Source organism: Vanacampus margaritifer, chromosome 6, assembly GCF_051991255.1.
Source record: "Vanacampus margaritifer isolate UIUO_Vmar chromosome 6, RoL_Vmar_1.0, whole genome shotgun sequence".
In the NCBI taxonomy this organism is placed as follows: domain Eukaryota; kingdom Metazoa; phylum Chordata; class Actinopteri; order Syngnathiformes; family Syngnathidae; genus Vanacampus; species Vanacampus margaritifer.
Window position 1 is genome coordinate 5701131 of NC_135437.1, and position 17616 is coordinate 5718746.

Genomic DNA, 17616 nt, shown 5'->3' on the forward strand with positions numbered 1-17616 from the left:
CATGTTCTCTGTACTAAAGCATTACATTTTCCTAACTAGAGAAGTTTTGTTGCATTGGCTAAGTTAGAATAACTTCAAAAGATACAAATTGTTACCTCAATTTATGAAGTTGGTCCAGCACTATTTTTTACAGTATATAATTAAATGGAGTGGTGTCATACAATGAAAATGAAGTTGGTTCAACTTAATGAAGAGTCTAGCGTGCAAAACAAATTATGTTTTTTGTACTAAAGGAATCTTGTGACATTTGCACAATTGCGGCTGAGTTGAAAGAACGTAATATGCAGGCAAATAAATTGTAACCTAATTTTTCATGTTGAGTCAACTTTTCAGTTTTTAGACTAGTGTACCCTCTTAACGAGGACAAGAAAGTTAGATCATGTTACCCTGAAACAAATCAACTTACATTGGCTCCTACACTCCACTTGAGATGTGAACTTAGAGTTTTAAGGTTTTTTTTTTTTTTTTTTTTTTTTTTACTTTTCAAAAAATACAGTATTACATGGCTTGACACCTTCCTATCTTGCAGTAGTGGTACCATGTGTTCTGTCCCGAAACCTTCGTTCTCCACACACTGGTCTTTTGGTGATCCGTAGAGCCAAAAAGAAGTCGGCAGGTGCTTGAGTGTTTTCTATTCTGTCTTCAGTAAATTAAAATCTCAATTAAAGACTTACTTTTATCCTTTTCTTTTTGTTAAAACACATGTAGAAGGCCTGTTTTACTACCTCTTCGTTACTCTCCTGCTTTGAGAAGGTGCTAGCCTGGGTGACAATGACCAAATCTGCTGCTGCTGCTGCTATATGGATTCTACACCGGGGTAAGATCAGAGATGGGCCACTTTCCCAAAGGCATCTTCCTGCACGATTCATCTTACTGACGTAAATGGATTTCTTTTCTTCTTAACATTATATAGCACCACATTATGTGTTAATTGTTGCCCCACATTCACTTGACTTGACTAATTACTAGCCAAAAGTGCTGAGGTTGAAGTTATTGAGCTGGTGAAAGCTTGTTTGTCTGTAGAGTCCACCAATTCATTAGTGTCATCTGTTGTGATATGTCAGAGGGTGCTAACCTTTATTTTTAAATGTGCTGAAGTCATTAGTCAAGTCAGTGTGATATAAAGTTGCTAAATATCAATAAACAGTACATTTGTCTACCAGCCTTTGGTTTATGACTAAAATTGAAAGTAACATTCCATGTTTGTAATATGACAGATACTACTTGTTTTGGATTCAGGGGATTAATTAAAGAATGTATTTTGTTGTTTTCCCCAGTGTGAACAGTCCCAAGTAATTAGAGACTTAGTAATGATTAACTCCTTGTGAAGAATATGAGAGCTCATTCCAGGCAATCATTGGCTATTTAAGACGATCTACTTTCAAAGGGTTCTATTTAGCAAAGGGGATCCATTCATGACAGGAAACTATCACATCGATGAGAGATTAAGTGTATGTCCGTCTATTCTTAAACCTTGTGAGTCTCTGAACATATCAGTGCAGGCAGAGTGGATTTAAAGAAAGGTTGTTTATTTTAAGCAACACACACAGACCCAACAGTGATTACTTAAAAGAAGCCAGTGTCTTCTTTCCCTGAATGATCATTTTAAATCCTGTGGTTGGCTGTTTCAATCTGTTAAGCCTTTGGAAATGATTGAACTATGAGACACATGTTTAGGCACTTTGGAAATGTAATGACTAAGACACCAGTTCAAACACAAGGCAGAAGCAGTGTCTGATTATATTTGAGCTTATTTTAGTGTATTGACCTTTTCTTTTCATATGGGGCCCAGAGAGACAGTTTTTTAAAACATTATTTTACACCCTGAACTCAAAAAAAAAAAAAAAAAAAATCACTTCAATAACATAACTAGAGTCTGGTCCAGACTTTCTCGGAGCTGTCTGTCCTTCTGTCTGTCTGTCTAGAAGAGAATTATTAGTGAGGTGAGACCAGAGGTCATTCAATAAGGGGATAATTATTTCCACACAACAAATCGACATTGTTTACAATTCAGGCTGTAGTGGAAATATCAATTACAAATTGAATTTATAAATTTCCTACAACAAAGGCAGGGTTGGACTGACCATCTGGCATAAAAGTCAGATGCCCAGCGGGCTGGCGTCTTTTGGGGCCAATGCAGTGCTATTTACAGTCATGATTATTTTCCTCCATTTTACCTCCAAAGACCGGTGTCGGTACCAGATGTGATCGGGCTGCCAGATCATAACGGGGTCGCCTAACGAACACGTCACGCTACAGGATTAGATGGAAATGATCCAGTTGACGTCAAACATTGGAAAGAAAACAATAAAGATGTCATTTAAATAATAACAAAATGTATGGACTGAAATTGTAAAAACGTAAATAAACCTGAATAAATAATAAAAATTAATAAAATAGATTGAATAAATGATAAATACACAAATTGCCTCAGATGTGGCAAATATTGTCAGTTTTGATTGTAAATGTGTTCCTATTGTTATTAAGCCTGTTTTTGTGATGTATTGTGATTTGTGGACAGCTAAAAAAGAAACCAAACCAAAGTGAACACATCTGAATCACGCATTTCGTTCTATTCGTCTATTTTATTATTTCTTCAATCATAAAGTATCATACTTTTGTATTATGTTTATTTACGTTTTTACAATTTTAGTCCATACATTTTGTTATTTAAATTACATCTTTAATATTTTATTTCCAATGTTTTGACATCAACCAACATTTTTTTTCCCATATAATTCTATTGAACAATCTAAACTGACAATTTCCAGCCAATCCTGTAGCTTGATGTCATCTGCAGGCGACCCCGATACAAACTGGCAGACGATCACATCTGGTACTGACACCGGCCCACAATTTAGAGGGGCAGCCCATTAATCCATTTACAATTTAGACAGAAAACTGAATCAATCAACATTAGTGGTAGATACGTTGTAATCACGAGTCGTGTGGGCCATTGGGACCGGACTAAGTCGAAATGCCAGGGCTGATTTTTTTTCTGCCAGTTCAGCCATGAACTAAGGTACCTTACAAAGTAGCCTACAAGTTTCCCAACATTCTGTTTTATTTCTGGCAGCTCACATTTGAAGTGGATACAAAGTCTACACACTCCTGCTTAAAGGTTTTTGTGATATAAAAAAACAAACAAAGACAAATAATTTGAGCAATTCAGAAGACCTCATGACTTGGATTTATCTGTGCTCAGAATTGACCAAATCACATTCAAACTCATGTTTGTGCTTAAAGACTGTCCAGACAACAGGAAGAGCTTTGGGTACATGTTTCTTTGGCTTCCCCAGCATTTTTAAAGATCTTGTGCTTTTTAAAAAAATATATTCTTCTCTGGCTATGACGTTGGTGGCCTGTCTTCCTGCTTCCTCATCCACCTGCTGCCAGAGGTCATCTAAAAAAACAAACAAAAAAACTAATCAGTACATTTGCAAGCAAATTAATGCACAAATAACTGAACAACATGCCTGAAGTGGTTGTGAAGAAGGACCAAGCTGCGTGTGGTTCCGTTGATGTGCACCCTATTGCAGTCACATTTTCAGATTTCAGTCTATTGACTGACTGGAACTTTGAGATCTAAGTGAGATTTGGGGTCTAGAATTGTTGATGTGGTCAACTCAATAACTTTGGATGGGAATCAGTATGACCTGTGAAGGTGTATTGCTGCCTGTGTGTGTAAATTGGAAGCGTTACCCTCTAATGCATGAGACGGCATTTTCATCATGGGCATGACCTTTGATCCTGAAACTCTTTTCTCCACTTTAGCTTATTGGAAAGGGAAAAGCACAAGTGTTTCCCTTATGATGGTTAACTCATCAGCGGTAGTTAGAGGCACTGTATGTCTGTTTTTAGTGAGGCAAGAGGCACTGTATGTCTGTTTTTAGTGAGGCAATAGATACCCACACGGGTTCCTTGTCATCGTTGAACTTTGCCAGCAGTTGATATGTGTTGTTCCAACGTGTTGCTACCACATTGATAGCTTTCATGTTTGTTTTGTTTTGCTTTCTGTTGCTTCAATTAAGCAATCTTCTCTTTTGCTGTGGTGTAATCTTAAGTATGTTAAAAATCGTCTAGATTTACATCTGATTATTTTATAAGTGTAGGGGCTATGATAAAATGACCCTCCCCCCCCCCCCTAATTTAGTGTGCAATGCAGATTAAATGCCAAATTTAGTTTTTTTGTAAATGAAGTCAGGTTTTATGCTGCGATCACAACCTAAACGTCACTGTTTTGTCATTTATTATACACCTTTCGTCTTGAGCCAATTATCCAGCAGTGCAACTTTGAAAAGTGTTGCATTCCCAACACAGATGTACACGCCTGTATATTTTTATTAATTTAGTGACAGCTAAGAGCCAAGCCTTCGCGTTCTCAGATGTCCACGTAAGATCACTTATTTCTTTTACAGTCTGAAAATGTCATCAAGTGGAACCAAAAGCAAGTCAATTTATTTAGATTAGATATTAAATGAACTAAATATATTAATATCTTATCTAGACTTCTTTTCTATATATACAAATATAAGATTTGTATATATAAAAAAACAACAGATTTGAAATCTGCCTTGTTGGCAAAACATGTGATGGTTTAAGGACCTGAAGCAGTTCCCCTTCATTCTGAACAATGCAGTCCTTGACAAATAATTCAGAATTGCTTGGTAATATTTCATCATAAAAAAAAATTGTGTGTTTTTTTTTTTCAGTCTCTGATTAAGGGGCGTGTCCTCCTGCGCCGCACCTGTTCCACATTCACAATCAACGCTTTATAAGGACTGGAACTGCCGACACTCCCTGTCGGTGTATTGCCCTTGCTGCGTCCAAGTGCTTAATTCTGACTTTGTGCTTCCAAATTTATGTTTCTAGTTGTGTTCCTTGTTTCCCAGACATTACGTGAGCCTTTTTTGATCTGTAGTTTTATGTTTGCCTCCTCGTCTTTTTTCCTGAGTGATTGTTCTCCACGCGTTGTCGTTTCTGCTCCGTAATTTTCTGTTTGCCTCAGCTTTACACTTGTTTGTTTTCCACGTCGCCTTTAGTTTGTATTTGTTTTCCTTATTTGCGTTATGCGGTTTTATAGCCTTCGGGTGTATTTTTTGTTAGTTCCTTGCCATGTCGGCAAGTGGCACTTGTTAGCAGTTTTTCTCCTGGCTTCGTCCAGCGCTTTTTGTTGTAATTTTCCCCTGTGTACAAAAAAAATTGAAAAAAAAAGCGTTTGTGGGATCCACTATCCGGTGTTTTCGGAATTCTTAATATTTGAACAAATGACTAAAAATAAGTAAAATTATTTAAGAAATTTAAGTTTTTGTCAATGCATTCACATGTTTACAATTGACTAAAAGAGCAGGAAATTAAATTATTGCGGTTGGGTGTTTTTCATGTCCGGACCCCGGTCAATTGGGCTGATCGGGTTAATGGACATCTTGCCAATTTAGTTAGGGACCCGTGGGCTATAGAGGAGGAAAAAAAATGAAGGATGCTAGGGCTACTTTTTTCCCCCAACTTTAATTTGTCAAGCACACCAAAAATCAGTGAATCAAGAATTGCATATTGTTTATATATTAGTTTTTTTTTTTTGCTTTTGTTTTAAAGAAAAAAAAACTACCTGAACAGCTTTATATAGGGCAATTAATTTAGGATTTTACTATTACTACTACTTAATAAATTTACATTAACTTAAAAGAATTACACTGGCTATAGCAGCCGTAAACAACACCGTTCAATTTTTAGCATCGCAGCTCAGACGTTAACAAGGCAATTAAGCGCGCGGCAAACGAAGTTACGTGAGCTACAAACATGTATAACACACATTGAACCACAGATATAGGTGATATTACTCTCAACAATAAGTGTTTGTTTGTTTTTAAGAAAGAAAAAAAAGATGGATGAGTTAAATAATTTTCTATCTAACAGTGTCCCCAAATGACTGCAGTTCAATTGAGGTGTTATGTGGTCTCAAACGTTTTTCACTGAATTGATTTTTTTTAGAATGAGTCAGATGATTCTATGCATGTGTCATCTTTATCCATCCAAGCGTATCTTCTGCACCCTCCTTTCTAACACCATTTGCCCACTTGTCTTCCTCCAATACATGTACTTCCTCTTACTCTCTGCTGTATTCTAATTCACTATCTCTGCTTTGGATGTGTCCAAACCGTGTAAACATGGTCTTTATGACGCTCTCTCTAAAACATCAAACCTTGGGTCTACCTCTGATGAGCTCATTTCTAATCCAAAAGAGAACCTCACCATCTTAATTTCCACCACCTCCAGCTCTGCTTCCTGATTTATTATAGTGCCACTGTCTCTAAATTGTACATGACTGGCCTCACTTATAAACCTCCTTTTCATCTTTGCTTTGCAGAGACACCTCTCTCACATATCACTGGAAACTTTCCTTAACCTTTTCCAACCTACTCTGTTTGAATACATTTCTTCATTCCTTACTGTTAACCCTAAGGTTTTAAAGTATCTCTTCTCCCATTGGCTTGATTCTTCCCTTTTCATTCCTCTCATGCACACATATTCTGTCATGGTCATTCCTCTCGTTTCCAGCGCATGTCTCCAACTTGCTAATGTTCCTCTGCCTGCTCTCTCTTCCCATCATCGGCGATCATGCTCCATCGGGATTGCAATCGAACCTCATCTGTCAGCCTATCCATCACTTTGGCAAAGAGGATCCGTGTTGCAGTCTCACCTCCGCTTTGAACTCCTCCATCACACCAGCGTGAGTGACTGCTCCTCTAGACAGGAGATGGCAAAGTAGGCGAGAGAGTGCTGGCACAGCCTTGGAGTGAGACTTAATAGTTCGTCTGCAAAAAAGGTGTCAATGCAATATCATCGACAAAAGAGAAGATCAAGTGAGGTGGGTGTCGTCCTATTTATGTCGCTGGTCAGTATTAAATATGTTGGTTCACATTGCACAAAATATGCTTCAACAAGCAATTGGGAACCAATCAGTCATGCAGCCCAACATGATTGTCTTTTTTTAATGTATGTTTTTTACATTTAAATTGATACTGAAATGGATTTTCACACATTCAGTTTCAATGTTCTCCTTGTTTCCCCTCATTTATAGAGGTCATTGCCAGCTAGATACAGTTGCTCTTGCTTGAAATAGATTTTGGTGTAACTCAGTCCTGACTGAAAATACTTCTACTTCATCACTTGAATTGGATCCTATTCAGCTGGATTAGATACAATGGCATGTGGGTCAGCTTTGAACAGAGCCAGGAAGCATAGTACAAAGCTAAGTAAAGAAGTTTATTTATTGTTAGGTAGTGAAAAACATTGTGTACAACTTGTGTGTGCATGTGGGTGTGGGGGTTAATGGAATAGTAATGAGCTGGGGAGTTTATTTCGAGTGTCTAGAGCGAGCAAGATGGAGTAGTTCCCTCTTATGATGCATATTTACTTATGGTCGATATGTAGTTTTAGAAAAGTCATGGAAATATTGCTGATGGCAAGCTAGCAGCAGGTGTGTTTGTGCACGAAAGTGTCAGCTTAGTGCAACACTTCACCAAAAAATTATATTGTGCAAAGGAGGAGGCACAATTAACATGGTCAACATCTCCAAAGACATCGGTCTCTTTATTTGTGGCCAATGCAAATCTAGTCTAATGTGTGGTCCAACTGTGGAGTTACCTCTCTTTTGATATTTTTGCAAAGGTAAGCAGCTAGAAATGGGCTTTTTGTGCCATTGTGGGCGTGAACATACACAGGACTAGCTTCAATGCCTCTTAAATTCGGTAAACACAGTCTTTGACATGGCAGAAGCAGAAACTGACTTACTGGAGTCTATGCAGAAGATTGAAACACACATCCATCCATCCATCCATTTTCTTGACCGCTTTTCCTCACAAGGGTCGCGGGGCTGCTGGAGCCTATCCCAGCTGGCTTCGGGCAGTAGGCGGGGTACACCCTGAACTGGTTGCCAGCCAATCGCAGGGCACACAGAGACAAACAACCATCCACACTCACAATCACACCTATGGACAATTTGGAGTGTTCAATCAACCTGCCATGCATGTCTTTGGAATGTGGGAGGAAACCGGAGTACCCGGTGAAAACCCACGCAAGCACGGGGAGAACATGCAAACTCCACCCAGGAAGGCCGAAGCCCGGACTCGATCTCACGTCCTCTGCACTGGGAGGCGGACGTGCTAACCAGTCAACCACCGTGCTGCCTGAAACACACAAAGTACCTTTTATAAGGAATTAATAATCTATTTCTACAGTGATTCAGAGTTCTGTGCTTGCTGTTATATTCATGAATGCACTTGCCTGCACCTCGATCAAATACACCGAAATGGCATTGCACAAATTGTGCCACAACTTAGACCTGGTTCCAGCAGGCATAAAGTTGAGTCTACTTTCAGCCAACAAATTGGCAGGTATGAGGAGGAGGCATGTAAAAGAAAACACCCTCCGTCTGGCGGAACACCTAGCACGGCCTTCCAACTTCCCAAAAACACAACAAATAAGGCTTGCGCTGGCAGAAAAATCCAGATGTGCCAGTTTTTATGCACCAGTATATGTGCGCTTTCTAAGAATATAGAGTTCATAGTACTGTACAGGGAGTCCTCGAGTTACATCGTACGGGACCTATGTCGTTTTGACTTTACGGCGCCCGTGCCTCGTCCGTAGCGCCTTGTTTTTCGTTAATTTCCCGCAGTAATCACGCCATTTTTAAAGTTGTGTTGTTGTTACCTCCAGCAACGGACGTGCATCAGCAGGTCGGCTCGCCATCAGGCGCTTCACCATTCCGTGTTTAAGTTTCCATTAGCTCCGCTCTGCCGTCCGTCAGCAATGAATGTCCATGCGGAAATACAAATTATTGGTTCAGGCTCTTCCAGGGCAAGCAAATATGTTTATTAAAATTACTGTACCAAGTATTTTGATGTAAATATAGACTTTAACAGGGAAATGCGACTTAAGTCAAAATTCGGGTTACATCGCCAGGGTAGGAACGGAACTCCGCCGTAACTTAAGGACTCCCTGTATAACTGTAATGCCGTGTCCTGTCTTTGACCCCGATCCACTGAAGTCAGAATCAGGTGAGTAAAACAATAAAATATGTCCATGTTAAAGTGTGTTTACACACTGTGTCATCAAAGAGCACAGTGACGATTGTCACCTTTTTAATAGGCAGATTGAAGGCCGACAAGTTTGAAGATATAAGTGACGCTTAGAGGACTCACCTTGGTTGAACATGTCCCTACAGTATAGTCATTTCGATCTTTCCTGGGACTACCATCATTTGTTTATTTCTTCTTCTTCTGCTTTTTTATCTTCTTCTTATTATTATTATTATCATCATTATTAACTCTTTTATTGCCAAAAACATTAAATGACGTTTAGTAAAAACCTACGGAGGGCCGCCAAGGACGTTAAAAGACGTTCTCCAATTTTTTGGGGGGGAAACGGGTGGAGGAAAGCCTTGGCCAGCTGTGGCGAAAGTTTCAAGCAGATCTAGTTAGCCTAATGACTATTTTTGGCCCCTAGATGGCAGCGATGACTCTCTTTTGACAAGATTGGGTAGGCGTCAGTAGAAGACGTGAGGCGGAGATAGAGGGGACAATGGCTGGGGATGGGAAGCGAAAATGGCGACCGGTTGCAAGCAGCTCACGCTTGAGCATTTCTTTCAAATACGAAAAGCATCGACCAGTGCTAAAGAGCACATTGATGACGACGATGATCATCATCGCTGATGATGATGGTGACTCCGAGGTTGGAAGCGTTGACGCGGCTGTAGAAGACGTGAGGCGGAGCTAGATGGCTGAGGAAGCGAACAATGGCGACCGGTTGCAAGCAGTTCATCGACCAATGCTAAAGAGCACAGTGATGACGACGATGAGGATGATGGTGGCTCCGAGGTTGACGCCGAAGTTGGAAGCGTTGACGCCGAAGTTGGAAACGTTGACGCGACGGCTATGACCACGTCATAAAGCCTCACCTGCTAGCGATGCTAACACCGGAAAACGCGGAACACAACCGAGCACGCTCAGGCGGACGTTCAATCGGACGACGAAGAGTGCCCCGAGTCCAATGCATATTCATCGGGTACAGTCTGCTACTTGCTATTCCCCGGAAAAATAGGCCGTCAAAAAAGTGTAACGTCTGCACGCGAAAGGGGCAATCGCAGTGAAACGAATCTGATGTGCAAATCCTGCTCCGTCTCCTTGCACGCAGGGGAGTGTTACAAAAAGAAAAACTGTATTTGAAACATCCACATAATTGTAAATAGTACCACAGTTGCACACATTTGTAAATAGTTTGCGAAATTGTTTTGTCAAATTGTTACACTGTTGAATGGAAATAAACGTATTTTGCAATCTAAAAACACTTTTTCATTGTTGGTGGTAGAGTTTTACAGAAGTAAAGCACTATTTAGGTGTTTGTGGCATCATTCATGGACAAAAAGAAGTGTACAATTCACTAGAGTGCATGAAATAACATCGTTTCACAAAAAGCTTGTTTTCTCCGTTTTTTGTTTCAAAACAGAGCATTTCAGTGAAACTAACCATTTTCTATTGTTGACTACTGACAAACGGAATGAGGTAGAAACAAACTTTTTTTTCTGATGAAAGATGAGAGTTCAATCTTTCATTTGGTAGTATGTGTGTTTCCATAGTCAAAATACAAAATTTTCTGTGGACCTTGAAAGATCAGTCAAAATGCTTAAATGGGCTGGCACTGGCGGCATCCCTTTTCTGAAAACGTCTGGCAGTCAAAGAGTTAATTATTATTATCATCATTATTATCATCATCATCCTTATTATTATCCATCCATCCATCCATCCATTTTCTTGACCGCTTTTTCCTCACAAGGGTCGCGGGGGTGCTGGAGCCTATCCCAGCTGGCTTCGGGCAGTAGGCAGGGTACACCCTGAACTGGTTGCCAGCCAATCGCAGGGCACACAGAGACGAACAACCATACTCACAATCACACCTATGGACAATTTGGAGTGTTCAATTAACCTGCCATGCATGTCTTTGGAATGTGGGAGGAAACCGGAGTACCCGGTGAAAACCCACGCAAGCACGGGGAGAACATGCAAACTCCACCCAGGAAGGCCGAAGCCCGGACTCGATCTCACGTCCTCAGCACTGGGAGGCGGACGTGCTAACCAGTCAGCCACCGTGCTGCCCCTTATTATTATTATTATTATTATTATTATTATTATTATTATTATTATTATTATTATTATTATTATTATTATTATTATTATTATTATTATTAGCTCTTTGTTTCCATTAACACAGGGGTACCAACAAATTTGTCCGTGTGGATGAACTTTCCTCCCTTTGTACTATTTTGGTTGGTCTAACGTTACATACCCTGGAACATTATTCTACTTCTGAAGGAACAATTTTAGTACAGTAAAACATTTTTGAGCCTTCATTTTTGGGAGCAACACGAGGCAGTCAAATTATGTGATTAAAAAAAAAGGACTGGTTGATATCTGATGGTATATAATTTATCTGTTTCCAAAGTTGTGCAGTATAATAGCAATATGAATGCATTGATATCTACAATGTTTCAGAGGATTTGATGCTTGTTGTTAAAATATGTATGAATAAAATTTCTGTGTCCCCAACACATCTGTGGAGCTTGGCTATAGTCAATTAGGAAGAGACTGTTCTCATTTGTCAAGAAATACTACCTACACCAAGGTAAAAATGTTCATTGAATATGTCAGCTCTTCAAAATCCTTGAAAGCTTGGGCTGAAAGTTTGTCTGACTCCAAATAGGACGGAGAACAGCTCCTAAAGTTATCCATCAGCTGTGTGTGTAATATGAGCTTGTATTGATAGTCTCTACATATGTCACGGCATACATGGTTAAAATAGCCTTTTCCATAAGGGCTCCCTACTACAAAGGCATACTGACCATCTCATTACAAATGAACAATAAAGACAAAGCCATTAGGACTCAAATAGACAGTTACGTGAATGTAAGAGCTCAGACAGTTATTTTATTGTCTTACTATCTTGTAATTCTAAAAAAAAGAAAGCATCACTTCGACCAGCCTTTCAGTCAGACCATAAGCATTAGTGATGAATTGATTTTTGAAGTTGAAGCTATCGAAAAACTATATTACATAACTTTCCTCAGTTTTAATCATTACAAATTTTAAAAAAGTATATATACCACACAGTATAAACTAAGAGTAAGTAAAGTAAAAGTGATGCATGCAGTAATATATTTTCATCATCTACATCTACAGTGATTGGGATTGTACAGTTACAGACTCAGACAAGATTTTGGAGGCTTCCCCGCCCTTGATCATTTTTGTCCTCCCCAATAGCAACTAAAAAAAAAAAATCTAATGATGGTCGAATGGTAAAAATAATAATATGAATGCATTGATTTCTACAACGTTTCAAAGGGTTTGATGCTTGTTGTTGAAATATGTATGAATAAATGTCTGTACCACCACACATCTGTGGAGCTCGTGATCTGCCACAAATAAGAATGTGGCACGTTTGTAACAGTACTTGTTGTATCACTATGGTTTTGCAATACCATTAAAAAGGGTATTGAAATGGTAAAGAATAAGAGCACGCAGCAGTTGTCTTCACTTGTCTGTATTGAATCGACATGACATCACATTGACATCAATACAACATAGCAATAACTAGTTTACCCTATAAAATATAATTAATATTTCAATCTCAATTCCTGTACATTAATAAATGAATCTAAATAATAACATATACCTCTAACATTACCTGGTACTTGCTGACAACGCTTTTACATTCTAAACTCGTGAGTTCTAAAGATGACGCAGCACCAATTGTACCCAACGACGCAACCACGAGGTCGCCTACCGCTAGCTAAAACCCACTCGAGTTAGCCGTTACCATTTCTAAAACAACCTTAATAAAACGTAATTACAGTCTTTATATTTACATAACCAAACAAATCATAGCGACTAGATTTCACATATTCTAGTTGTATTAATAGTGTTCTGTGGTGAATACCTTAAATAGGGGATAGAAACGGGAAAGAATAAGAGCACACAGCTGTTGTCTTCACCCGTCAATATAGAATGAAGAGCAGACGCAAGAGATGCGCGGTTCCCCACTTGCTCTCAAGACATCACCAGCAGATCGCAGAGCGATCTATCTCAACACACACACCCACAAAAAACAGTGTCATCGTTTAGCAATTCTTTGACAGTTAGAAAAATATGAAACATTGTTAGAAAAAAACACAAAAACAATACAATAAAGCCTACTGAAAGACATTCAGCTAAGGTGATTTAGCTCAGATCCAAAATTGATTGACAGTTTTGCTGTGATTTCTTTTTGTAATCCCCATGGAGTTATGTCCCAAGCGTACTGCAAAACTGTTCCAGCATGAAAAGGTATACAGATCTATTATTCAGTATGATCTTACATTTGAACAGGACAGTTAAAAAAAATCCAAAAGCTAAGTAAAAATAAACACCTGAGATAATGTGGTTGCACACAACACGTGTGCACACACAATGTAGCTGTCATGTTCCTGTTTTCTGTCTTTCTGCTGTTTTTTTTCTCCTCACTACTGTTTCCTGGGTGAATGCTGGTGGGCGGAGCCTCATGTGGCCCACCTGCTGGCCATGGCTATCAGCAGGGTATTAGTGTCGGATTATTATATTGCATTGCTCACTCCCGTTGTCTGCGTAACATGTTCCTGTTTTTGTGTTCTACTACTTGTAGTACTTACTTATTGTATTTGGTACCCTACTTAAGTACTTTTTGTATTCATTTATTTATTTACTTGCTAGATCCTAGTTTATCTTGCGTTAATTAGATTTGGATTAGTTTTCCTTTTATGGTTGTGGCTTCATCCACTTCTTTGTTGTGTTTTTTATTTGTATTTGTAGTGTTTGGTTCGGTCATTTAAACTTTTGGACGCTCGTATTGTCTGCCTTTTTATCCTAAATTCAGGCCCCGTCCAGACGGAGTTCTTCAAACAAATCTCGTACACACAAGAGCATTTCAAGACTTGCGTGTGTCCAAAAGAAGACGCTGAGGACGTTTAACGGCTGTAATGCATATGCCAAGTCTGGAGTGGCGCTGTAGCACAGCCACAGGGAGTTAAAGGAAAGCGTAGAAGAAGAGTCAGCGAAGGAGACGGACACTTTTTGTTGTAACTTTATTGCAATCTACAGAACAAACATGGCTTTGCATGTATCGATAACAACATGAAAAAGACAAACACAGGAGAAGTGACAATGGCGGTTGATTCAAGTACAACACCGCTTGTTGAACGTGGGAATAAAGAAGCAAAATATTTTGCTGCATAAGCAAACTAAGGAGGCTGCGCAAAACGACTACGACACGGCTATCTGCCATTGTTGTTGACAGATTCGCGCGCAGTCATATGAGAATTTGCGACCATTACGTCATCACTGGAGGAGTATCCTGCATATGGTGTCCAGACGGATGCGTACGGGTCACGTTTTAAATTTTTTCCACTCTGGAGCCCGGTTTCAAAACTGATCGTTTTTAAGCTCCAAAACCGCGTCATCGTGTGGACGAACGGCCTAAACGGTAAGAAACTTGTGAGGATACATTGAAACTGCCTTTTGTGTGGGCGGGGGCCCCAGTTTGATGGGTCGTACAGTTGCTGAGCTCATAATTAAGCAATCACATTTAAATGTGTGTCAGAACACACCTGTCACCATTCAAAGTGCCTTTCATCAACCCCAAATAAAGTTCAGGTGTTCTCTGACTTTTTTATTTTTTTTTGGGGGGGGGGGGTGCTAGAAGACAGCTAGAGATGGATAGATTTTTATCTTATAACAGCAAATAATGCATTTGTTTTTATTTCCTTATTTCATCCTGCTCCTCTCAGTTTCCCCTTTTTCTTTTTGTTTTTCTTCAAGTTAAATGTCACATTTGTTCAACAGAACAAAAGCACACCCTCAGTGACGGCATTGCAGAACAAACCACACACACCGCACTGAGAGCCCAGCCATGACAAATATGTCTTTCATTAATTAATTTTTTTATGCAAATATTCAATTGTTAAATCTTTCAAGGAAGGGTCCCCATCACTAGTTATACAACAATTTTCACATTATTTCACTTCTCTTTCAGCATTTCTTTTATGGCCAAATATAGGTCCTCTCCTTTCGTATGTCTTTTCAAAGCTGTCAAAAATGCCCTCTATAAATGTTTTATTCTCCTCGTGATAGAATCGGACCAAAAGCTGAGGATTGTCACATACATAATCAATGTATATGACTGATGCGTATAGTAAGAATCGATGGTGATGGTTTACTAATAAGCCATGGCTTCTACCCGTCAGCCCTTCTTTCGGATGTCAATGTTGCAAATGGTATGATGTGATTGATGTAACCTGTAATAATGTGTCCGAAAGGAAAAAATTAATAAAACAAATAAAACAAAACATTCGTTGATTGATTCATCTACAGCCAACGCAATGCACCGGGTACGTTGGATGGCGCTGTCCATTTGGGGATGCACATCCTCCGAGAGCAGGTCTGCTCATTATTGTTGCTTCCAAACATTTTTCGACCTTTCTGGAGTCAGCAAAATGTTTTTTGTGTTGCGGCCAAAATCCAAATCCAAAATCATGCGTTGTGAGCACTTGTAGGCAGACACACGGGGCTCGTAGCCCTCAATGCCGGTAAATTTAAAGCATATACACCTCAGTCCATTCGCTTTTCAGTGTCTTTTTTTTGTTGCTTTTGACAACGGCATACTTCATCACATTTGTCGTGAGAAAGTGTTTACCCCGAAAAACAAAAGTTTGCGAGCTTACAGGACCCCCCGGCTCTGTCAAAGGACACCAGCTCAGGCATAGCTGTTCTCGCGTGCACCTATTCAAAAATCTGTCAAACTGAATATATTGTCCCCCCCAGTACATATTTTTGGAGGTTCGGATGAAAGGGTATCGGAAGCCGGAGCTGGACCGCGGTCCGACAGCTTTGGATCCCTGCTATAGCCAATATAGCAGAAGAAAGAGTTTGGACACCACTGGTTTAGACAGAAAAGGTTATTTACACCACCAAGGAAGAATACAGGACTATAGTGGTGGCTGCTGGGGATTCCTTTATTGCTCAGGTCGAGGTTGGAGGCATCATAATCGGGGCGACATTGGATGATCGAGCTGGGACAGATAGCAAGCCATTACCATCAGCACCATTTGCATGAGCGGAAAACACTGCTGAACCACAGCGAATCTCAGGCAGTAAAAAAACACATGAGTCCTATCATCACCTCTTGCATTGTGCCAGCTGTAAGAAGTGTTTATTACTGGAAAAGTGTTCAATTATATGTTTACAATCACATTATAGTCAGGAAAATAAAAATGACACTCTGAATAGTGTGTAATAATGTCTATAACAGTTTAACCAATGCAAATATAGTGACTAGTACACTTATTTTAGTAGCAGTGTATGTGGGCAAAGTGTCCGGGAAACTCCACTAGTGATAAAATGGTCACTTAAAGGTTTAATTTTCTCCAAGACGTCGTAATGACCAAAGAAGCGCACCAAATCTTTAAAGCCACCGTGTCCTGAAAAAAAGCGTCTTGGGCTTCGAAGTGACCACAGCCCTCAATGTGTTTGTGTGTACATGTGTGTGTACAGTATGTGTGTGTGTGTTACCATGTTACCAGTGCCAAACATAAGTACTTAGCCATTAATCCTCCGTGAATGAATCCTACCACTGAATATAGTTTGCTCTGCAGCTGCCTAGCAGGTCTTGTCAAAGCCTTTTTTTAGTGGCAGACCTCTCAACACCACAGCACAAATGTTTTCTAGAGCTCTTTATCCCGGAGGGATAGAATTACAAATGCACAAGCATGTGTGAGGACCTGGACACACGAAGCACATTCAGCCAACATGATCAGGAGTCTAGCCATCTAGCTAGGGAAACATTTTTTTTTTCATTCTCAGTACTGTAAATAGATGAAGTTAATTTACAGGATGGCAATGCTTCTAAACGGTCATGAACAAATGGAGCCTCCCTGATTATTCCCAGTCAAGTTGGAGGAAATGGTCTGTGCATCTCTCTCTCTCTCTCTCTCACTCTGTCTCTCTCTCTCTCTCTCTCTCTCTCTCTCTCAAAAACCAGGGAGTCAAATGCTTTATGTTTGTCAGTTGTGTGTGGCAGTGGGGACACTACATCTCCGTTTCTGTGCATTGGAATCCCCACATTTCTTCATGCTATTGGTATATCAGACTTTTTTTTGTTTTTAAATTTCCAGCACTTACCTGTTCCCATTCTTGTCTGGCTTTTTGACAACCGGTACAGGGCAGGGTCGATCAAGAATGTCAGTCTCACAAAGCTCCTCCAGTGGCTTTGAAGCCATTTTTTCGACACTACAGGTAGGGATCCACAGGGCAACTGTGCATTATACTGTATGATACTGTTGAGCTTCATGGAAGGTGTCATCAAGTAGAGGATGAGATTTGTAAATGTAATATTTAAACTTTATATACCTAGTGTCGTTGTTTACATTGAAGGCAGCACAGTGGCCGGCTGGTTAGCACATCCGTCTCACAGTTTTTTTCAAATTTGTACTCCAGGTTTCCAGTGTAGATGTTGCATGTTCTCGCTGTGGCTGCATGGCTTTACTCTGGGTACTCT

General features: G+C 39.8%; 1 protein-coding gene across 1 annotated transcript in view; it reads left to right on the forward strand.

Annotated features, from left to right (window-relative positions):
• Positions 1-17208: 17208 nt before the first annotated feature.
• agbl1 (AGBL carboxypeptidase 1) overlaps positions 17209-17616 on the forward strand; it is a 37695-nt gene continuing 37287 nt past the window's right edge. Inside the window, exon 1 of the mRNA XM_077568459.1 lies at positions 17209-17354. Coding sequence (XP_077424585.1) covers positions 17298-17354 — 57 coding nt within the window. The 5' untranslated portion in view covers positions 17209-17297. The remainder of the gene's footprint in view (positions 17355-17616) is intronic.